Genomic DNA, 24,117 nt, shown 5'->3' on the forward strand with positions numbered 1-24,117 from the left:
CGTCCCTAAAAGGAAGGCATAACAATTAAACTCTTTAATCTTTCTAAAAATGCTGTGAGGTAGGTACTATTCTTATTCTCATTTTACAAATAAGGAAACCAAAGCACAAAGAGATTTAGGCATTTGCTTAAGGAAGCCCAGCCAATAATCAGCAGAGCTGTCTCGGAGCCATTGTTTTTGGCCTGAATGGTACCTGTGCAAACTGTTGTTGAATGGTGCTCACCTAAATCTTGTGGCCACACTGTATCAGTAAGTGGGAACTATGCTGATTGTGAAATGGGGATTTAAGAGAGGGACCAGGACACAAAATGTACTCCCTTGAAGAGCCATGTGACTTGGTTTTACTTCTGATACTTGAAGTAAATGGAAAACGGCTACTAAATAAGTGACCCAACCAAATAATCATGACACAGGAGCAAACTTTCTTGCCTGAGAGAGTTGGAGCTGGTGCCAATGAGAGAAATGGGATAGTAATCTGAAGCTGAAGTGATTTTGAAGATCTCAAATCAAGACTGAGAGGTGGAAAAAGCCCTGGGGACATCTTTGGGGGAGGTGAATCATCTGAATTTCTCATTCTCTTTTTTAGAATTTGAAAAAGTCAGTTGACGACATTCACTGAATATCTTTTTCATGAAGTGCTCTTTCTAAGGCCTCAAAGTCACTAATTGTGAATACAGAATAAGCACTGTCTTTATTTAATGTTTGCAAGATTGGGTTCTCTAGAAGAAAATTGTTCTGTCAATTCTGCACACTATCAAAGAATAGGAAAAGCAATTTGAAGAATGACAAAATCACCACTCCCAAATTCCATACTACTAAAGAATTCAAATCATTTAGGGGCAACTGCTGTTGTATGACCAGTTTTGCACAGCTGGTCCCAGCTTCCTGGGACTATTTCTGAGCCATAATATTAAAATGGAGCCCCTCCCTATGTTTTTGAATCCATATGGTTCTACCCGGGGCTCCTGTCCCTCCCTAACCTCTGACTTATCCAAGCAGGAAAGTGAGCATGCATATTTACATAAGCTACAAGGCTGTGCAAATAGACTGTTATCTGGTTAAAGGGCATTTTAGAAATGGCTGTTATTTCTTACCATTTTTAATGGGTTTTATACATCTAAAATCTTTACATATTTAAAAGTCCTTATCCTTATTCTTCTGAGGTGCTTTCTACCAGTCTTTTTCCCTCTGTACAACACTAGGCTCTCTCAATTAACTCTTATGTCCTTTTTACCACTAAGTGTGTAGGTTTTAAAATAATGTATGTAAATTTTTCCTACTGTTCATAAAGTGCCAATTAGCTAAGAATTTCTATTATTTTCATTACAGGGTTAAAAACGGTTTCTGTTTCTTTGTTTTTTGTTTTTTTGAGACAGGGTTTTGCTCTTGTTACCCAGACTAGAGTGCAATGACATGATCTCGGCTCACTGAAACCTCCACCTCCTGGATTCAAGCGATTCACCTGCCTCAGCCTCCCAAGTAGCTGGGATTACAGGAGCCTGCCACCACGCCCAGCTAATTTTTGTATTTTTAGTAGAGACAGGGTTTCACTATGTTGGCCAGGCTAGTCTCGAACTCTTGACTTCAGGTGATCTGCCCACCTTGGCCTCCCAAAGTGCTGGGATTACAGGTGTGAGCCACTGAGCCTAGCAAAAAAAAAAAAAAAAGAATTTCTTTTTTGAAAAATGCATTTTGTGAATATATTTTTCTTTTATTTCCATGGGCTCCACCTTTGATAAGTTTTATAACTTTTTAGGTCACACTAGATTTTCTACTTAAGGTTGCTGAGATCGGTGAAAAACAGGCTCAATCATTGGCTAGAAATTGAATTTCAACAAGGGAAAAAAAGACACTTATTATTTAGCACTTCAAAAAAGAATTATGTTCTGGCTTCCCATTATAATCTTTAAGAATGCAGCGTTAACTTGAAAACAAACAAATACACCAGAAAATGTTAAACATTAAATGCCAGTACTTCTTTAGTATGTTCTTAATGATAGTTCATAGTCAATTTTGACTTCTTATAAAGGTTTGGAACATCAGGAAGGTAAAGAAAACTGTGTTATTGCCAATAATCCACTTCAAATTATTGACTTGACTACATTTCCATATAACTGAATGTCACTATTTTTCTGTTTTATTTGTTCTTAGTTTTCAAATACCGTATGATTGGTGTTGACCTTTAGTTTGTAATGTTCTCTACGCAAGAGCCAAGACCAACTCACAGGTATTTATTTAGCTAACTTCATCACCAACGCTGCCAAAGAGGATCCAGGATGGAACCAACGTTGGATTGCAGATCCATCCAAAGAAAGGATAATATTAAATATTGTACAGAAGTGACCTCATGTGTTTTCATAGCATCTATGTAAGTAGATAAAAGGACTATATATTCCCACTTTTTAGATAAGGAAACTGAAGGAATACAGAAACAAGTATGTTAAACATTTATTGAGCATCTACAGCAGGAGATGCACGGTGCCAGGTGTTTCAGAATATCCTTATGCTATAGTTTGAGTGTGTCCCCCAGAATTTCTGTGTTGGAAATCTGGTCCCTGGTATGGTGATCTGGGGAGATGAGGCCTTTAAGAGGTGATTAGGTGATTAATGCTGCTCTCTCCGGTCTGGGTTACTTCTTGCTAGAGTGGGTTCTTATTCTCTCAGGACTGGATTAGTTACTGCCAGAATGGGTTGTTATGCAGAGAGGCTGCCCCTCGTGTTTCACCTCTTTCACACATGCCTGCTTTTCCACCATGTCATGATGCAGCGTGAGGCACTCATCAGAAACCAACCACATGCCGGTGCCAGGTTTTTGGATTTCCCAGTCCAGAATCGTAAGAAACAAATTACTTTTCTTTATAAATTACCCAGTCTCAAGTATTCCATTATAGCAACAGAAAACAGACGAAGACAACCTACAAATAAGCTAAAATCAATACTTTTCATGTGGCCAAAATGTAGTGGGTATGCAGACTGTGAAAAACACAATAACAAAGACACAGAATACAATGGAGGCATAGAGAGAGGATAACTTTTTGCTAACTAGAAGGTTCTGGAAGGGTTTTGTGGAGACAGAATCTGAGCCCAGCCTTAACAGGTGGTGAGTGTTGTACAGAGATGATGGGGTAGCACAGGAGATGGTATGAGCAAAGGCATGGAAAGGATACAGGATAGGAATTATTTAGTTATCATATAGGATTTGAGGGCAGGGCAGACTAGAAGGAAGAAAGAAGGTGTTCAGAGGGTTTGCAGATGTTCCTGAATACCAATTCTGACAGCCATGTATAGAGGAGAGTAGGGTAGCAGGGAGATCATCGGTAACTTCATCATTAAGGCTGCCAAAGAGGACTAGGATGGAACCAATGTAGGATTGGAGATCCATTAAAAAAAAAACAAAGGATATTAAATATTGTACAGAAATGACTTCATGTGTTTTCACAGCATCCATGTTAGTAGATAAAAGCAGGGGTCCCCAAGCCTGGGGTAGTGGACTGGTACCAGTCAGTTGCCTCTCAGGAGCAGCAGGTGAGCAAGCATTACCACCTGAGCCCCACCTCCTGTCAGATCAACTGCGTTAGAGCCTCATAGGAGCATGAACCCTATTGTGAACTAGACATGCGAGGGATGTAGGTTGCACGCTCCTTATGAGAATCTAATGCCTGATGATCTGAGATGGAATGGTGTCTCTCCCGCCCTGTGGAAAAATTGTCTTCCATGAAAGTGGTCCCGGTGCCAAAAAAGTTGGGGACTGCTGGATAAAAGGACTACATTTTTCCCACTTTACAGGTAAGAAAACTGAAGGAATAAGGAAACAAGTATATTCAACATTTATTGAGCCAGTGCAATAGTTTAGGAGAGAGGTAATGGACGCTTGAACAGAGCAGAAGTGGGAATAGAAAGAAAGGTAATAATCTGAAAGATAGAAGAGGTAAAATCTATATAATTTGGTAACTGAATGCACACGGACCACGAAGGGTAAAGATGAGTTGACAATGATTCCGATGCATTAATATGAATCACAAAACATCTTACGTTTGAGCTACCCCTGGGCCAGACGTTAGGACATTCCTATTAGGGAGGTGGAAATGTGGGTCTAATGATCAGGACAGATGTTGATTTGGAAATCAACCACAGAGATATGTTGGCTGAATCATTATGAGAAGAAATCACCAAGGAATAATTAGAGTACAGAGAGAAAAAGGACAAAAAGAAAACCTTAAGGGAACACCTGTATTTTAATATAAAGTAGCAAGAGAGTGAAGGAAAATGGATCAGTCAGAGAAGAGGTAAGAGGTAAGAGGTTAAGAGGTAAGAGGTAAGGTGATAAAAATCAAGGAAGAAACGTTTCCAGAAAGACAGCTGAATGCTGCTGAAGGGACAAGTAAGTAATTTACTGTGGTCATAGAGATCACATCCAAGCCCCTAAACTCCGCACCTACCTATTGAATGATCACACTAGAAAAACAATGTGGTTTTTCAAGAGGAACCAACATGTCATTTTACCAATAGTTAACCTGGGACTCAGTCATCAAAATTCATTGCAAGTTCCAATCTCCTTCATTAAACCTTCTTTGCAGCCCACACAGTTCTCCTTACATTGAGCTTTTTAGATAACTATTATTAATCATGTACGAGGACCCACGTGCTCCTTCATCCTTGTAGTACTGCGCGGTGGTTAAATGCCAGGGCTTCCGAATCAGAGGCTGGTTGGATTCTAATCCAGCAGTGTGACGAGCTTTTGTTAACCAATCTTTCTAAGCCTGTTTCCTCGTCTGCACAAGGGGTATGGTGGTACTTACTCTATCAGACTTGAGAAGAATGCATGAGATAATTGCGAGTAAAAACCTTAGAGCAATGCCTTCAAAAGCTCAATTCATTTTGCTGTTACTGTGTTTTGGAATTTCCCTGAGGGTAGACGACTACTCCAACACTATTCCCTAAGGCATGCAGCAGCACTGACTTGGGGGCAGTGCGCCTCATTCAGCCAGCTCTCTGGGAAACAGCTTTCTGAGGAAGAGAGATAAACAGTTGACGGGTTTCCCGAGACTCAGCAGCCCACCGAGGCAGGGCTGACTGCAGGGCGCCGAGGAAAGGGGGAGGTGGGACCCCAGCAACCACCGGTGACCTCGGCAGACCACACGTCCCAGAGTGCCGCGCGCCCACTCTAGGTAGAAGTGAGCGACGCGGCTTCGAGTCGGCTTGCGAGAGAGCCGGGGAGGAAGCAGTGCACACTGGAACTGGTAGTCCTCAGGGGGCAACTCCGCGGGTCGGAGGCGGGTCGAAGCGAGAGATCCCTTCCCAGTCCCGCCTTTTGTCCACGTCTCACTTCTCCTGGCCAATGCCCTCTCCAGTCGCTGGAGACAGCCCCTCTCCGATGCGGTCTCCATTGGTCCTGAGGCTCCACGGCTTCGGTCCTACCCGGAAGTAGCGTTGGGGAGGCGGTTTCCTAGACTACGACACCGGAAAGCTGGGGGAGGCGCTCCGGGATACTGAGGGCGGAGGGCGGTGGCAGCGCTGGCGCTGGGGACCGGCTCGGTGGCTTCGGGAAACAGTTCGGCGCCGGCGGCCGCCCGTGTTACTCCGCATCCCGCCCCGTCTCGGCACGGCTAGCAGCCCCCTGGCCACCGGCGTCCGGCAATGTGTCTCACCGGCCGGGCGTAGCAGCTGCGCGTGCGCGGGACCGCGGGGCCATGAGCGAAGCCGGCGGCCGGGGCTGTGGGTCCCCGGTCCCCCAGCGAGCGCCATGGAGCCTAGTGGCGGCGACGGCCGCGATCTGCCTGGTGTCGGCCACATCCGTGTGGACGGTGGGGGCCGAGCCCATGAGTAGGGAGGAGAAACAGAAGCTTGGGTAAGGGTGCTGGCAGCCTGGGGTGGGTTTCTCGGTGAGGCTGACCACGGGAGGGGTGCCTGTCATTGCGACCCGGTCGCGTATAGTGGCCTCTCCTGTCGCGATTGGAACGGCTGTTGCCGCGCGAGAACCCTAATGGGGTGGACAGGGTCCGGGGAAGTGGGAGCCGCCGCTCGCGACCTGACCTCGGGGGGAGCTGACGGGTTGTCGCCCTGGCCGCCAGTGACATGTGCAGGCTCCTTGAAGCCAGGCGCCGTGTGTCAACGCGGCTGCCATGTCAGTGGCCCGAGAAGGGGGCTACAGCCCGCATCGCTGCGCGCTGGAGTCCTGCGGTTGGTTGCCTGTCGACCGAGGCATGGTTAGCTTTCTCGCTCAAGGGAGCTTCCAGCTGGGAAAATGTTGCTGATCTCACAGTAGTTAAGGAAATGATGTTTACACCTGTTACGGAAAAGGGGGCGTTCATTGGAACTTGAACTTTACACATTTTACTATTTCCTTGCAGTGTTTTCTTGCACTGTATTTTCATAATAGAATAGAATGGGGGGAAATTATTCAAAAGTCTCAAGTATACCTATTCAGTAGTTTTTATCCGTCTTGGAAGTGTCGTAAAATTATCAATTCTATTTACACCATTCAATTCAGAGTCAGTAATACATACACGAGGTCCTACACATGAATAAGAAAAAAGCGAAGAACCAGTAGGAAATGGGCAAAAGGCATGAACGGTTAAGCCAGAAGAGGAAATGGAAGTGGTAAACATGAAAAGTTACTCAACCTCCATAAATGTAAGAGATGCAGATTAAAACAAGGAGCTAGCTGGGTTTTGCCCATCAGATTAGTAAATATAATACAAAACACAGGAATACAGTTCTGGCTAGTTCAGGAGTGAAAAAGGCTTAGTGAGAGTGTACATTGCTGTTAACTTACTGGTAGTCTCTCCTAAAATTTACATTGTGCACACTCTGATTCATCAGTTCTGTTTCTGAGAATCTACCCTAAGAAAATAAAAGCACTCTTAATGCAGAGATAGATCCAGCCTGGGCAAAAAGAGCGAAACTCCGTCTCGGGAAAAAAAAAAAAAAGTGCAGTTTGAAAGAACAACTGTTCCTTGGAGGAAATGGTTGAACAGGGTACGTTCATATTATGGAATAATATTGAGACATTAAGAAGAAGGAAGTATGTCACTGGGAGCCTATCCAGAATATATTTCCAAGACAAAAAAAAAATGCAAATTGTAGAATAATGTGTATAGTACCATCCCACGTTTTTTTAAAAAAGAAAAAAAAATAGCTCAGAAAAAAGTGGAACGAAGGAGGGTGGTGGAACCATCAGGTCTTACTTTATGTACGTCATTTAAATCATTGCAAAGGGTCTTGTGTTCGTTTCTAAATAGCAATAAAGATCACTTGATGGAAAAAAGTTGAAGTATCAACCATCAAAATAAAATTACCTGTAAACTCTAATAAGTATCTTACATTTTCTCTCATTATGAATTTAATTATCATTGATAACTTTTACCAAATACCTCACTGTGTGAGCACTTTACATATGTTATCTCTGTACTCCTTCCTAATTCCCAATGAATGTGATCCACATTTTGCAGATGAGGAAGTTGAGACCCAAGGTTGACTTGTTCAGCCGCAGAGCTACTAATTGGTGGTGCCAGTATTCAAACCCAGGCTTCTCTGTTCCCAGAGCCAGGCTCTCTTCAGTGTGTTGCACATTCGTTAGACTTGGAAGAGAAGTATCAAGTCTGTTAAGAACCACAAGAATCTTATTTGACCATCACCATCCTTTCTCCATTTTTTATTAAAAACTTATTTGTAAAAGAGTCATTGGATAAATCATTTTTGACCAAAATTAGTTTTTAACTGGAAAAGTTCAACCAAATTGACTTGAAATTTCAGCTCAAATTTTGAGATCATTTATGAAAGTGAAATTACAATTATTTAGGCTTGTTAGATTGCTCTACCCTTGAATAAGGGTAGAGTAAGAATCTAGAGCTATACATGACAAATACACAATTATATGACTGCCTTCTCCTCTGGGAATTTTCAGAAAACTGAACTTTGATTCATTAGGTTTACCTGTGCATTTTTTTAAAGCCCAAATAATGATTCATGATAAACAGCAGAAAATGCCCCACCCCTTTCCCTCCACGCCCCCCCCCCCCCCCAACAAACCAAACAGATGGTAAAAGACTGGAATTGTCATGAATAGTAAGCAGTTGCTCAATAACTTATACTTTGTGGAATTACTTAACTGGTTATATGTAGTCTTATCCTTCATGGAATAAGCTTTTTGGTTTTGTTTTTAAAATTTTACAACAGGATATTTTGTTAATGTTGTGTTTTCATTAAAAAGTGAAGTAGAAAACAATCCAGTTTCTATAGCACGTGGGCAGGAGATGCAACTTTAGAAAAAGACAACTTGGCCTGGCCCTGTGGCTCAGGCCTGTAATCCCAGCACTTTGGGAGGCTGAGGTGGGTGAATCACCTGAGGTCAGGAGTTCAAGACCAGCCTGACCAACATGGAGAACCCCCTTCTCTACTAAAAATACAAAATTAGCTAGGCGTGGTGGTGCATGCCTGTAATCCCAGCTACTCGGGAGACTGAGGCAGGAAGAATGGCTTGAACCTGGAGGTGAAGGTTGCAGTGAGCTGAGATCGTGCCATTGCACTCCAGCCCAGGCAACAAGAGCAAAACTCCATCTCAAAAAAAAAAAAGAAAAAGCCGACTTACAGAAATTAAGAGTGATGTAATTTTTGAATTGGGTCTGATTTCCAATACATTTTAATCCAGTTTTCGAATGGATAAAACCTTATGGAAACTTTTTTTTCTGTTCAATATAGTAATCATTATACCATTCTGTATTTAACTTCGTTAGGCTTCTATGTGTAAGAGAGAGCAACGATATTAAATAGCTCCACTTTGAAATATGTGTTCTGAAATTGGCTCATCATATGCTGCATAAATGTAAGGATTGGAAAATAGTGTGTTTTGCTTGTATGCAATCGTGATTTACTCATAATCTTGAAAATTGAATGCTTGTAAAGTTGAGTTAGCGAGTTAAAGCTTATGTCATTTGTAATACACATGTCTAGGCACTATCATTGCCAGTTATAGGAATTTCTACTTCTTGGTGGTAATCTTATATTCCATTTCAGGGAAGAAAAAAAAAGAACTTCCATCTTCCATTCATTGATATGAGTTCCTGAAAGGGATATTTTAAGCTCTTTTTTTTTCCTGCTTAGGACAGGATAAGAGTTCAGAACTGTAAACCACAAATATAAAAATTATGTGTATATATAAATATATATATAAACTTATAAAGAATAAGTGCTTTAGCAAAGTGGTGGTAAGGTCTTTTTTTAAATAATAAAGTGTTTTTAAATGGTTATTATTCATAAAAAGTTGTCAGGACTTAATTTGTTTACTTCACAAGTTTGAGTGTACTTGATTTTGCTGGTCGCCATAGTCAGGATCTGAAACTGAGGTCTTTTCTGTTTGCTAGCTCTATTATTACCAGTATTTCATCATCCGTGACTATAGTTTTAAAAATGACAATTGCAGTATAACAGGAGGCAAATAAAAATATAGTCAGCAATTTCTTTAACACTTTTTTCAATTCTTGCCATCAGTGATTAGAACTTTGGTAAAAGAAAAGTTAATAGGCTGGGCATGGTGACTCACACCTGTAATCCCAGCACTTTGGGAGGCTGAGGCGGGTGGATTACCTGAGGTCAAGAGTTCAAGACCAGCCTGGCCAACATGGTAAAACCCTGTCTCTACTGAAAATGCAAAAATTAGCCAGGCATGGTGATGGATGCCTGTAATCGCAGGTACTCGGGAGACTGAGGCAGGAAATCGCTTGAACCTGGGAGGTGGAGGTTGCAGTGAGCTGAGATCGTGCCACTGCACTCTAGCCTGGGTGACAGAGTGAGGCCCTGTCTCAAAAAAACGAAAAAGGAAAAGTTAATAAAAGATTGTTATTTTTCCTTTGCTAATTATTTGACCTTGTCTAGTCATACCATTAACTTGTACTTTTTCCTATAGTCCTCAAGTCCCTGAACTTGAGAGTGCTTAATTGAAAGGCCACTTCCTCAGTCGCAACCTTACAGGTTTTGATTTAGTAAAATTCTGGTGTAGTGATCAGACATCTCCATTTTAAACAACCGTTTTGGAGATTTTGTGAAACAGAATTCACCAAAACACACAAATCTCTTTTTGAGCATTAGTTTTCTCATTTTTGAAGTGAATACTATTTATTTGATTTTTGACAGTTTTTTAGAGTACAGTACATCATAAAAAGCATCTTTTGAAAATGTGACAAGCATATTAATAAATATGTACTTAAACTAGACATTAGTGGTTTTATTCAATGTAAGTCAAAGGCAGAGGCTTCATAAAGTGTTGTTATTTCGTGTCACTACATACCCGCGTACCTCTCTCTTAGTAGAACATATAGGTGAAGCAATAAATGCAATAATAATGGTTCTTTTTAAGGGCTCTCCAGCAAAATTCCCCCCTTCAAAACAGATATGTTAAATAATTGTGTTAAGAGGTCATTGTTTTTCTGTATCAGATTTCCTTCTCTGATCATGGCATCTGTCATTCATTAGTTTTCTTAAGAAAAATTATAAGATGAATTGTACATAAATTACTAGTAATCATTAAAGTTTGGCTCTGTGTGGTGAGTTCATGAAAGCTTGTCTGCTAACTGTTGTAGTTCTGACCCTGTTTATGTCCCTTTCTACCTAAATTTTTCTTTTGTTTTTATTGGTATGTGTTTTTATGAGGAAGAATTAACTTTTTGAAAGATAATAAATAGAATATACTTACCTTTTTTTTTTTTTTTCCATTTCTGCTTTTAAAATTAGGAATCAAGTACTGGAAATGTTTGATCATGCTTATGGTAACTATATGGTAAGTAGGAAGCTTATCTTTACCTACCATTTATGTGAGTTGATTATTATGTGAGCATAGTCAACTGGGAATTTTGAAACCTACAATACAATTACATTTTTTGGAAGGAAATTTTTAAAAAACAAGACAAAAATAGTCTTTCTGGTAGTGGTTTTTAGGGAACCAGTTTATTGAACAGATAAGAATAAATTGAAATTAGATTATGAAACTTTGTTATTTAAACAGCTTCCTTGGGTGCCTTCAACAATGTTCATTGAGTGCTTTATGTAGCTAGATAGTGTGGATATATACATGAAGAAGATGTTATCGCTGGTCTTAAGGGAAATTATTCTCTTAATTAAAAAAAAGTTTACAATATTTATACACTGAAGAAAACCATTGCTTGAAAGAGAAACTATTACTTAGCCTCTGTCCTAATTGTATCCTCATGGACTCTGCATTGAATATATTTTGCTTTCTAGTTTCCTGATTCATATTATTTAAAACTGTTTTAGGGCTCACTAAAGATTAAATAGCAGTTTCAGTTTTACAAGATGAAAAGTTCTGGAGATCTGTTGCACAATAATGTAGATGAAATAGCTAGCAAATTTTGGAATTCAAAAAATTTTTTGCATATAAATTGTAATTTGAAAAGAGTTTAATCATGTTATCCTGACAAATATCCCTTATAAACTTGTTTTTACATTTTAAAATATGTCAGCAGATTTTCTTCTATGATTATAGCCTATAAAATGTAGTTGGGAAAGTTTGGCAGAGGACTAACTTTAGTTCTGCTTAAAATATTTTTCAATTGATTCTGTGAATCCATTTTTTATCATATATTAACCAAGTATCTTCATACACCAACATCATTGTTATCTATGAACATCTGAATATATATAGTTTATGCATTTTTAGTTTTAAAACATGTTTTATATTTGACAATCCTCGTTCTCTTTTATATTGTAAATTTGGAGAGAGCACATTTTGAGTTCTTAATAAATGTTTTTAGAATATGATTTTTTTGGATATATTTCAACATTAAAAACACAGTTTCAAATTTATTTCTCAAGACCTCAGTCATTCCCTTAATGTTCTTTATTTATTATTATTATTTTTTTGAGATGGAGTCTCGCTCTGTCACCCAGGCTGAGGAGTATGGTGGCACTATCTCAGCTCACTGCAGCCACCACCTCCCAGGTTCAAGCGATTCTCCTGCCTCAGCCTCCTTAGTAGCTGGGATTACAGGTGTGTGCCACCATGTCTGGCTAATTTTTGTATTTTTGGTAGAGATGGGGTTTCACCATGTTGGTCAGGCTGGTCTCGAACTTTTTACTTCAAGTAATCTGCCCACCTCGACCTCCCAAAGTGTTGGGATTACAGGCGTGAGCCATTACACCCATTCTCTTTAATTAATTTTTTTTTGTCACCCACATGTCAACCCTTATTTCTTTCAAAATCATTTATCCCTAGTTAACTCAGTTTGGGCAAAGCATAATTTAACAAATCTAGGCTAATGATTTTGAGATGTCCAAGTGGATCCATGCTATACTCTCAGACCGTAGCCATCTCATAAATGCATACTCATGAATACAGTTCCAAAGCTGAATAAAATAACATATAGCTGGGTAAGTTCAATTTCTCACAGTGAATAGGGTCATCTCTTTGTAAAGCATGGTATCTTTAATATCTTGTTCTTTTTAGGTAGAACAGTTATATCAATGGCAGAAAGTTATATCAATACATTTTTTCTTTCTTTCTTTTTTTTTTTTTTTTTTTTTTTTTTTTTTTTTTTTTTTTTTTTTTTTGAGACGGAGTCTCACGCTGTTGCCCAGGCTGGAGTGCAGTGGCGCGATCTCGGCTCACTGCAAGCTCCGCCTCCCGGGTTCCCGCCATTCTCCTGCCTCAGCCTCCTGAGTAGCTGGGACTACAGGCGCCCGCCACCGCGCCCGGCCAATTTTTTGTATTTTTAGTAGAGACGGGGTTTCACTGTGGTCTCGATCTCCTGACCTTGTGATCCGCCCGCCTCGGCCTCCCAAAGTGCTGGGATTACAGGCTTGAGCCACCGCGCCCGGCATCAATACATTTTTTCTAACTATAGAATACACTTAGTAGGTTTGTGACAGTGCAGGTACTGAGGGCAGCTTTCAGAGGACTTTCTGGCCTGTGCCTGTTGGGACCTAACTGAATAACTTTCTGCACAATTAACTACTTGCAAGATCTAAGAGACAGGGATTTCAGCTTCAAAGACTAGGAATTCCTGAAAGTAACATTCTCTTCTATATTTTCAGTGGACCATACCTGTCCACTATAATATGTATTTTAAAATGTTTAATTATTTTACAATTTGAGTGACTCTTGCTGTGTACTTGTTCTATATTCAGTCTGTGTGAGGTCTGTAACCCACTATTTAATATAGAATTTACACTTCCTCTTTTCAAGTTCTCAACTAACATGACACAGTTCTAAAATATTAAAGAGAATACAATTGCCTTGTATTTGTTATTTGAAGTCAGTTGGAAATTTTTTTCCAGTCCCTATACTCAGAAACACTTTTAGCTTTCTGTAGGGTGAAAGTGTATAGGTTTTGGAGTTAGAAGGGCTTGAGTTCGAATCCTGTCTCAGCTGTTTACAGGTTGGACCCTAAACAGGTTATTTAACCCATCTGATAAACAGGGTATTTAACCCATCTGAGCAGTGTCTGTCTATGTAAAATGAGAATAATTGCAAAGAGTTATTGTAGACTATAGATATTTTTTTAAAGAACAGGAACCAATTTCTTTAATTTTTGATAAATTCACCTTTTTAATATGTCTTGTGCCTGGTACATAAATGCTTAGTAAATTTTTTTGAAAGAACTGAATTGAATTCTTGTGAAGATGAAGTAAAATAATGTGGTTTTTTTTTTTGCATTTGATCATTGTGATATATCTTTGTGTTTTAAATTCAAAGAAATAATAAACTTAATTAAAATACAAGTTTAAGGTGAATTTCAGGGTCTGTAAATCTATTTACTTTTTTATAGTCAGTTGCCTACTATCCTAAAATGTAAAATGCCTGGTACATGGCAGGCTTTTAATAAATGTTGAAAGTTTTTCCTCATTTCTCACTAGTTCTTTCTAATATTACTCTCCAGTCTGGTCTACAGTAGAACAATTCCTTTAACCTTCTTGCTTCCCAGGAAAGCAGTGGTGTTTTCCAAAGACAAGCAATATATAGTATTATTAAGAGCAAGAACTCTGGACGTGGAACAGGACACCCTGAGATGGCTCTGCCACCTCTCATCTGGGTTACAATGGGAAAGTTACCTAGTCTTCCTGAGCCTGTTTCTTCATCTCTGCAAAATGAAGACAGTGGTTTGCCTGCCTCACAATATTGTTAGAAGGATTAAGCAAGTTAATATAATGAAAGTGCTTAGAACTAGTGTCTGGCAAATAGGAAGCATGATGTAAGAATTTACTACTGCTACTGATAACGACTACTACTATTATTATTATTTATTTCCTGCCTAAATTGAAATTGCCCTGCTAAAATCCACTTAGCCTGTAACTCAGAACTCGTTCTCCAGATAGTACATAGAACTTGCTTAAAGCACATACGTTCTTTCCTGTTCTTGGCATGTACCCTTTGAACTTACTTTTTCTATTAATGCAATAGAAGTTTCTATTAATGCTATTTCTTAATAAAAATGTCCTGCTAGCTTTAGGTAGATTACTACATCTCTGCCATCTCTGGACTGAAATCTAGGGATTTTTGGATTTTTATCACTTATTGGCATAACTATTAGTAATATAAGGACTACATTTGACAAATCTCTAGCCCCAGTCAGGCTGCAGTTTACCCACAGTGAATTGTACAGATGGCTTTCTCTTTTCCCGAATAACATGAATTTGATGTTTACCTTAGCAGTTCTTGTGTGACCTTATTTAACCTCAGGCCACAGTCACTTGAGGGCTTCTATTAGCATGTTTTGAGTATTTGTGTTCAGTTTAGTTTACAGATTAATTTAGATGACAAAATGACACGTATTTGGGCCATCCAAATGTAGAACCTTTTTGGAGCTCCCAGTGTTTTTCCCGTCTATGTTAGACAACTCAAACTGTTATAAGCAAAAACTATATGCTGGTAAGAGCTCTAAACGTTAAAAATAAGCTTGGAAAGAGTTGGTAAGCACAATTTCCTTTAGTAGAATCATACCTCATAACCACTATTAAACTTGATTTTGTGAAAGCAACAGTAGAATAGTCTTTATTAATCAAACCAAGGAAACTTTTAAAATGAACTTCCTATGCATTTCTAGATTTATGTACTTTGTTTTGGAGTGCCTCTCCCCTACTCCCCAATGTATTAAAAAAATTTTATTGTCGTAAAATATACATAATATGAAATTTACCATTTTAACCATTTAAGTTTACAGTTTTGTGGCATTAAGTGTATTCACACTGTTGTGCATCCATCTCCAGAAATTTTTTCATCCTCCCCGTCTGAAACTCTGTACTCAGTGTTTCTCTTTAATGGTTCAGTCATCAAAAACAGTAATTCTGTAAACAAAGTATTTTAGGCATGGTACTAATGGTAGTAAGGGAGCTGTAAATTTATATTTACCTCATTTTTTATAGACTATTATGGGACTATCATCTCATTGTTCCTTGGCCTTTGCTTTCAGAACATCCTAAAACCCTACCAAAATTACACAAGAAATTCTATAGTATCCTCTCAAAACATTTTGTAATCATGCTGATACTCTGCATAGAATTTTCAGTAGAACCAGATTGTTCTGCTAATTCATCTTTTTGAGGTATAATTTACAGACAATAAAATTTCAAATTAAGTGCACAATTCTGTTTTGACAATTGTATACAATCGTTTAACCACCATCACAATCATGATACAGAACATTTTCATCACCCCAAAAATTTAACTCAAAGTTATTTGTAATAAATTCCTTCTCCCCACCACTGACCCCTAGCAACCTTGATTTGTGTTTTGTCACTATAGCTTTCTCTTTCCTAGGATTTCATATAAATGGCATCATACAGTACATAGTCTTTTGATTTACTTTTTCATTTAGTGTGATGCCTTTGAGATTTATTCATGTTGTTGGAGATATATTGTAATTCCTATTTATTGCTCAGTAGTGTTAGTTGATTTGGTAGAACACAATGTTGGAGATCTATTGTAATTCCTATTTATTGCCCAGTAGTATTAGTTGATTTGATAGAACACAATTTCTTTATCTATTCACCGTTTGATGAGTATTTGACTTATTTTTGGTCTTTGGCTGTTACTGTATTAATAAAGCTGCTGTCAACCTGTGAGTGCAAGTTTTTATTTGGGCATACATTTTCATATATTTCCCACCTAGGAATAGGATTACTAGGTCATATGGCAAGTGTAAGTTTAACTTAATAAGAAATGCCAGTCTTTTCTAAAATGGCTATAATATTTTGCATTTCCCACCAGCAGTGTATGAGCTTTAATTATTCTGTGTCCTTCCACTTGGTATTTCCAGTCTTACTAATTTCAGCCATTCTGTTGGGTGTATAGTGGTAGTTCATTGTGATTTTAATTTGATTTTTCCTGGTGATTAATGATGTTGAAAATTTTCCCATGTGCTTATTTGCTATTCATATATATATATATATATATATATATGAAGAATCTGTTTAGATCTTGTGTCCACTTTAAAATCAGGTCATTTGTTCTGTTATTACTGAGTTATAAAAGTTAATATGTTCTGGATATTAGTCACTTAGCAAATATATGCTTTAGATATATTTTCTCCTAGTCTGTGCTTTACATTCTAATTTTCTTAACAGGAACTTTTGAAACAAATATTTTAAATTATGATCAAGTCCAGTTTATTATTTTTCTTTTATGATTCATGCCTTTTATAGCCTACCTAAAAAATATTTGCCTAGCCCAAGGTCACAAATTTTTTTCTTGTTTTTTTTTTTTTTTTTTTTTTTTTTCTTTCCCCAGATGTTCTATAATTTTAGCTTGTTCATTAGATCTATAACCGATTTTGAGTTAATTTTTGTATATGATGTGAGGTAAAGGTGGATTGATATATATATTTTTAATGTGGCTATCTAGTTATTCCAGCACCATTTGTTGAAAAGAATATCCTTTCCCTACTGAATTATTTTGACATATGTGTAAAAAAATTGGTGTATCATACATACATGGGTGTGTTTCTAGACTGTGTATTTTGTTTTGTTGATCTGTCTACCCTTATACAAATATCACATTATCCTGATTATTGTAGTTTTATAGTGGGTCCTGCACTCAGGCAGTTTAAGTCTTTCAGCTTTGTTGTTCTTTTTTAAAATTGCTGAAGTTACCAGATCTAGGAGCAAAGAGTCAATTTTTGATGCTGCTTTGACTTGAGTGTTTTAGAGCAGAAGTCTGTTACCTCAAAGCCCTAGTAAATTTAGAGTCTGATATGGAAGGTCTATTATGATTTGTTTTATTTTATTTTATTTTTGCTCTTTGCTTTCAGCTAGGCACATGTTCTACTTAATTTATATAGGACTCTTTTATCATCTGAGTTTTATTTCTGAGTAATAATTATTAAATGTTTCTCATGGCTCTGAGTCATACCAATATGAATTACTTGTCCCTCAACAATAAACTGTGAAGAGAGAGGAGGTATTACTGTGCCTCAAAAAGCCAGGACGTTTGAAGCTCGATAAGGCTGTTAATTTGCCATGTATGCATTGCTCTGAATTTGTGCAAACTGTCTGTAGCTTGCTTTGTGGTTAACCCAAAGAAAAAGGTGTGGTTGTATTTTTATTCTTAATCTTGAAACAAAGAGACAAAGTATTTTTACACCTGATTTGAAACTCCCTTATTTGATTATTCTGGGTTGCAGTTGCTATTAATATTTTTATTATCTAGATTAATTTCATTTGAACTTCATATTTAATTTAGAGTTTGAATTTATATTAATTTCAGACAGTGTGTGTGTGTCTGTTACAAAACACTAAAAAACAGCAGTATGAAGTTTTCTACGCAGTGTTTAAAATAGTAAGGAACTATTTACAACCTAATTAACATTTGAATGATGTTTTACAAAGATTCTTTCAAAATGCATTAGGAACTTTAAAACATTTTTGTATTTCTTCTAACTGTTGTTTATATGTGTTAAATATAAAACTATAAAGCAATAAAAATGTACATTCTGGGAAATCAGTTCTGTTGGAATTGACACATAAAAGAGTAGTCAGGAGTCTGACACATGAAAAGACACATGTAAAAGTAATTGGGAGTTGGGCATGGTGACTCACGTCTGTAATCTCAACACTTTGGGAGGCCAAGGCAGGTGGATCACCTGAGGTCAGGAGTTCAAAACCAGCCTGGCCAACATGGTGAAGCCCCATCTCTTCAAAAAGACAAAATTAGCCGGGTGTGGTGGCACACACCTGTAATCGCAGCTACTCTTGAGGCTGAGGCAAGAGAATTGTTGAACCCAGGAGGCAGAGGTTGCAGTGAGCTGAGATTGCACCACCACGCTCCAGCCTGGGTGAAAGAGTGAGACTCTGTTTCCAAAAAAAAAAAGTTATTAGGAATTTATGCTGAGAAATTATATATAATGTTAAAATTATATGGTATTGAACTCAGAATTTAGTAGCTGTATGTGGATTCTGATGATATCAAAACGTGTTGCCTAGAATCCTCTACTCAGGAATGGATTATTACAGAGCACTCAGTTTTCTAAATATCTGAAAGCTTGCCATCTTCAATGCAAAGTATTCTTTAGTCTGCTTTAAAAGTTTGGTTCCCCCCCCCGCCCTCCACTTTCTGTGTGTATTTTTTCTTTCCCTTTACTGTGTGTTTAGTGTTCCTGGCCACTAGTCTGTATTTCTGCTGCTAATTTGCTATGAGTTTGGAATCTAAATAAGTTGACTGAGAGGCAGTAGGAGAGAGTTGGACATGGAATCGGGAGTATTTTTGCTGAATTTCACGAATTAAGAATCATATGGGCATTCGCATAATAAAAACAAGTCATATACAAGATACAAAAGATCACTCTAGTCTTAGAAACTTTGCCATAGCAACACCCAGCAAATGAAAGAAGAGTATAGAACTGTATCTTCAAAATTCTGAAGGAAAAAAAAATGGTCCAACCATTTTATAACCATTCAAATTGTTTTTCAAATAAGGCAAAAGACAGCCTAACCCAGGAATATCAGAGAACTGCAATACCCATGATACTCTTATTTTAAAACAAATAAGTAATAAAATACCTGAGTACATCAGGCAATCAAGAGATGAACAAAATAAAAACTAAGAAATTGGAGGAGCTGGCCGGGCGCGGTGGCTCAAGCCTGTAATCCCAGCACTTTGGGAGGCCGAGACGGGTGGATCACGAGGTCAGGAGATCGAGACCATCCTGGCTAACACGGTGAAACCCCATCTCTACTAAAAAATACAAAAAACTAGCCGGGCGAGGTGGCGGGCGCCTTAGTCCCAGCTCCTCAGGAGGCTGAGGCAGGAGAATGGCGTAAACCCGGGAGGTGGAGCTTGCAGTGAGCTGAGATCCGGCCACTGCACCCCAGCCTGGGCGACAGAGCAAGACTCCATCTCAAAAAAAAAAAAAAAAAAAAAAGAAATTGGAGGAGCCTTAGAAAAATGCTGTGCGTCAACTCCACTTGAGTTCTCACACTAGCAACTTGGGGAATTACGGTTTCAGACCAGAATGTAGATGTTATAAACCTTCGAAGTCTTTGTTAAAACATCAAAACTTTTCTTTCTAATGGTTATAAATAGAAGAGAAATGAAAAAATAGCAGAACTATTATTTACCATATGGTAATTAAAAATATTAGAAAAATTGAAATTTAAAGTGCTTTCATTTTGTTTTTTATTATTTATTTATTTATTTATTTTGAGGCGGAGTCTCTTGTTGCCCAGGCTGGAGTGCAATGGCGAGATCTCGGCTCACTACAGCCTCTGCCTTCCGGGTTCAAGTGATTCTCCTGCCTCAGCCTCCCGAGTAGCTGGGATTATAGATGCCCGCCACCATACCCAGCTAATTTTTTGTATTTTTAGTAGAGATGGGGTTTCACCATGTTGGCCAGGTAGTCTCAAACTCTTGACTTAGGTGGCTCACCCACCTTGGCCTCCCAAAGTGTTGGGCTTACGGGCATGAGTCACCGCACCCAGCCTTATTAATTATTTTTTTAAACAAAAAACTCTTAATTAAGAGTAGTTTAAACAGTGCTTACCTTGCTGCCTTCTCATTGTATAACTTCAGATATGGAGCAGGTATCTTTTCTATACTTGGTGAATTGGCATACTCCTTTCTAAATTTGGATCGGCTTTAAATATTTTGTCCTTTGCTCTTTCAGTGTCATGAAATATCTCTGAGGATTTCTTCAATGGGAAGTTTTTTGTGGGCATAACTTTTTCTGTGTCATCTTCAACCTTTATGTCACAACTACTTAATGTGTGTCAATAACCTGGCCTTTATTACGTTTCTGTGGCTGCTTATCTATAGTCTCTTGAATGGAGAAAGTGTCGACATTCCCATGGTCAGCTAAAATTTGTTGATAACTTCATTTATGTTCAATTCAAATTTCACTTCGCATTGTCACTTTTTATTTTTTTGCCTGACTCTTATCTTTGTTGGCTAATTCCCCTTTGATTTTTCAGTTTTGTAAACTGTTACATAGGATTATCACGGGAGTGACAAGGAGGCAACATACACTCATCTCCGTGTGAACTGAGTAAACAGAGTGATCATTCACTTGACAGACTTTGAAAGAAGTAATGTGATTGATTACCGATCATGATGAGCATGTTATTTACGTAGTGATTTGTAGACTAAAGAGCTAGCATCAAAGTTTGTGTTTTATGTAATTACAGTTAATATATCATGATAACTGAAATTTGAACCATGTTGGGTGTGTAACGAAATTGTAACTTGTGCATAGTGAGACCATACAAAGTGAGACTACCTCTAATAATATAACTGACAAAAATCCTATATTGAGGGGGAGAATTATGAGTATGTTAATCCTATTATTCTTGGCGCAGGGAGTTAGTATTACCTAAAGTTGAAACATGTACTTAACACAGTGATTCTAACTATATTTCTCATAATTATATTTTATTAATTTTAGAGGAATCTTTCAGAAACTGTCCCTTGGTGAAGGAAATATAAAGATCAGCAGGTCTTTATTGTTTTTATTCTTTTCTATTAAGACCCGTGGCAAGTAGATAGAAATGTTCTAGTCCAATTTCACAAAAGCAACCCCCCAACTTAAAAGAGCCTAGCTCTGGCTTGTGACCACCAGCATCAACTCCTGTGCTCTTTGGGCATTAACGTAACTCCCACTAAAATCTGTCTTTATCCCTAATACCCATGTTATGGTCAGTGCAGCTTTATCTTCTATACTCCACCATTTAATTTTGGTACTTGAAAATTTCTTAAGCTCAACTATGTATTAAAAAATAATTTATAACATTGATTTAGCATTTCATTGTGTTTGTAGTGGTAGGGAAGGAAGATTCCTCCTTGTACTTCGTTACGATCTACACCAGAAATGATCTGTCATGGTCATTCTTAAAATAACAAAAATCCCAGTAATGCAAACTATAAAGTACCTATTGATAATATTAAGAAATATGCGCAACCTATAGGGTGAAACTGAATTCATAAAAGAATACCTGAATTAATACAGTGACCTACTGTATTCTGAGAAAGGAAGACTCAGTTGGTAAAGATACCAATTGTCCCCAAATTCGGCTCTTCCAATTAAAATTTCAGTAGAATTTAAGGAAATTTCAAAGTTCTCCAGAAGGGTAAACTTAATAAAATAATTTTCATATAATAAATTAATGGTTTATTGAGTTTAATGATAATTAAAATTTAATTTTAATTTTTATAATTATTTAAATTATTGATTTTAATTTTAATTATTTTAATGATAAAATAATGGTTTTGGAGTAAGAATAGGCAAATAGGTCTGTAGAATGAATAAATACTACAGAAACATGGGTTGGTTTGTGAAAAGTTTAGAACTAGTGAACCCAGTATTTCAAGCCGTTGGGGAAAGGATGGATGGTTTTAAAAGTAGTATTTAGAACATTATCTATTTTGGGGGAGCAAATACAGTTACATTCCTATTTCATATTATAAATGAAAATAGATTCCAGATGGAGTAAATATCAATACAAAAAAAATTATAAGAGTGCTGTTTTCAGAGGCTCAGGATATCCTTTTAAAGCATGCTTGAAAGCCAGAAACCGTAAGGTAAAAGCAAGATAAAGTCAAAAGCCAAACAAAGGAGAAAAATATTTACTATATGTAACAAACATAATGTATGAGAGTCTCTTTTGGCCAGAAAAAGCAACCAGTAGAAAGATGGGCAAAAGATAGACATTTCAAAAAAGAAATAGCAATGGATAATACAAAAAGATGTTTATCTTTATTAGTAATGAAACTTTAGATACCATCTTTTACCTAGGAGATTGGCAGAATGTGAACTATTGATCATTTCCTATGTTAGTGAGAATGTAATTGCGTGTAGATTGGTGTCCTCAATTTGTAGCGTTTACCAAAAATTAGTTATACATACCTTTGACCCTAATGGGTCTATTTTTAGGTTTCTAATACATAGAAATACTGGCATATGTTCAAAAGATACATGCACATAGGTGTTTATTGCAGCACTGTTTATATAGTGAAAAATTGAAATTAACCTCCATGTTCATCAATAGAGGGATACTTTGAGGAGTGGGCACTGCTAAGGGGATAGACTGGAGTCAGGGCACCTGGCTTTGAATTCTGGATCATTTACTGGATGTGTGCTCTAGGCTTACTTAACTTCTCTGGGCCTCAGTTTTCTCATCCATGAATTGGAGACAATTGAATCTACTTCAGAGCATTGTGACAATTAAATTAACTAAAATATATAGATAGAATGGTGCTTAGAATATAAGTACTCATTAACTATTAGCTAATGTTATCAGTTTGTAGTTGTTAGAATAGAGTACATCTGTAACATTCTAATAACATGGAAAGAAAACTCCATGATTTAAGTAAACAAATTTTAGAGCAATAGGTGCATATGGCATGAACACCTGTTCGTAAATAAAATTTTAGAATAATATATGTGTATGTATTTGGGATAAATCTGGAAGGATAAATGCCAGTCTTATCAGTAGTTTACCTCTAGGAAGTGAGATTGGGGAGGGGAGGGGAAGCATATTATCAGTTTTTTAAAGAAATTTTTTTGGTATTATTTGACTTTTTTCCAAGCATGTATTACATTTCTAAGTAAAGATTTTTGAAAAGATTCCACAGGGTGTAAATTTAGTACAACTTTTGACTAACTTATTTTATTTTTTAACTGTGAAGAAGTTATGTTCTCAAAATGATGTATGTTTTCTCTTATTTTCCTTAGTGACTTACTAAAGCTTTCCTTGCAGGAACATGCTTACCCTGCTGATGAACTCATGCCTTTAACCTGTAGAGGTCGAGTTAGAGGCCAAGAGCCAAGTCGCGGTGACGTCGATGATGCCTTGGGAAAGTGAGTATTAGTTAACACAGGGCATGGCATGGCATCTCAGAGTTCCCAAGTCTTAGACTTTTAGAGGCAGTTTATGTATAATATTTCTAGGGATTGGCTAAGTTTTAAAGACTGTTTTATGTATTACATTATGCTTCTTTATTCCCTTCTGTTATCATTTGTAAAAGATTAATCAGTTTACATCTTGGATCAGAGAAAAGTTAGTTATTAAGCTGCATATAACTTAAAATATATGTAACTTTTAAAATATTTATAAAGTCATTAGCACATCAGACTGTTGATGTTTTAATATTTTCATTTGTTTTCAGAGCTAGTGAATGTTTCTATGTGTCTTGAAGGTGCATAGATTCATTGAACATAAATATAAAGGCTTTTCAGTTTTTTTCAGAGCTTTATAGGTTACATTGTACTATAGATACATGGAAGTACTAATTTATAGAAACTATCAATCAATAGAACGTAGATAACTCTACTTGTACATTCATAAACTATTTAGAATTCTAACGTTTTATATCTTGTTACACTTGTTTCTTAGATTTTCTCTGACACTGATTGATTCTTTGGACACTCTTGTGGTAGGTTTGACTCTTCTTGGATTTATTTTATTAATTTCATGATGTGCACACTTAAGTATTATGAATGTGATCATAACACAGTAAGTATGAAATAGGAGCCTTCAGAATTAAAGGTGTTCTGATCTTTGTTTCTAAATAAATCTTTTACACTGTTGAGTTGATGATGTCAAATGGAATTATGTAACATAATGGAGATACCCAAATAATTTATGGGAATGTCAACTTATGTAATGGCACCTTAATTAGGAAGG

General features: G+C 37.4%; 1 protein-coding gene across 8 annotated transcripts in view; it reads left to right on the forward strand.

The window, feature by feature from the left end:
- The first annotated feature begins 5,434 nt into the window (after window positions 1-5,434).
- The window catches only part of EDEM3 (ER degradation enhancing alpha-mannosidase like protein 3), a 70,815-nt gene continuing 52,132 nt past the window's right edge, over window positions 5,435-24,117 (forward strand). For all 8 annotated transcript variants that reach the window (XM_050765889.1, XM_050765888.1, XM_050765891.1 and 5 more), the window contains exons 1-4: window positions 5,435-5,848; window positions 10,729-10,774; window positions 23,191-23,291; window positions 23,827-23,866. In XM_050765889.1, coding sequence (XP_050621846.1) covers window positions 5,691-5,848; window positions 10,729-10,774; window positions 23,191-23,291; window positions 23,827-23,866 — 345 coding nt within the window. In that variant the 5' untranslated portion in view covers window positions 5,435-5,690. The remainder of the gene's footprint in view (window positions 5,849-10,728; window positions 10,775-23,190; window positions 23,292-23,826; window positions 23,867-24,117) is intronic.

Source organism: Macaca thibetana, chromosome 1 (assembly GCF_024542745.1).
Source record: "Macaca thibetana thibetana isolate TM-01 chromosome 1, ASM2454274v1, whole genome shotgun sequence".
Lineage (NCBI taxonomy): Eukaryota > Metazoa > Chordata > Mammalia > Primates > Cercopithecidae > Macaca > Macaca thibetana.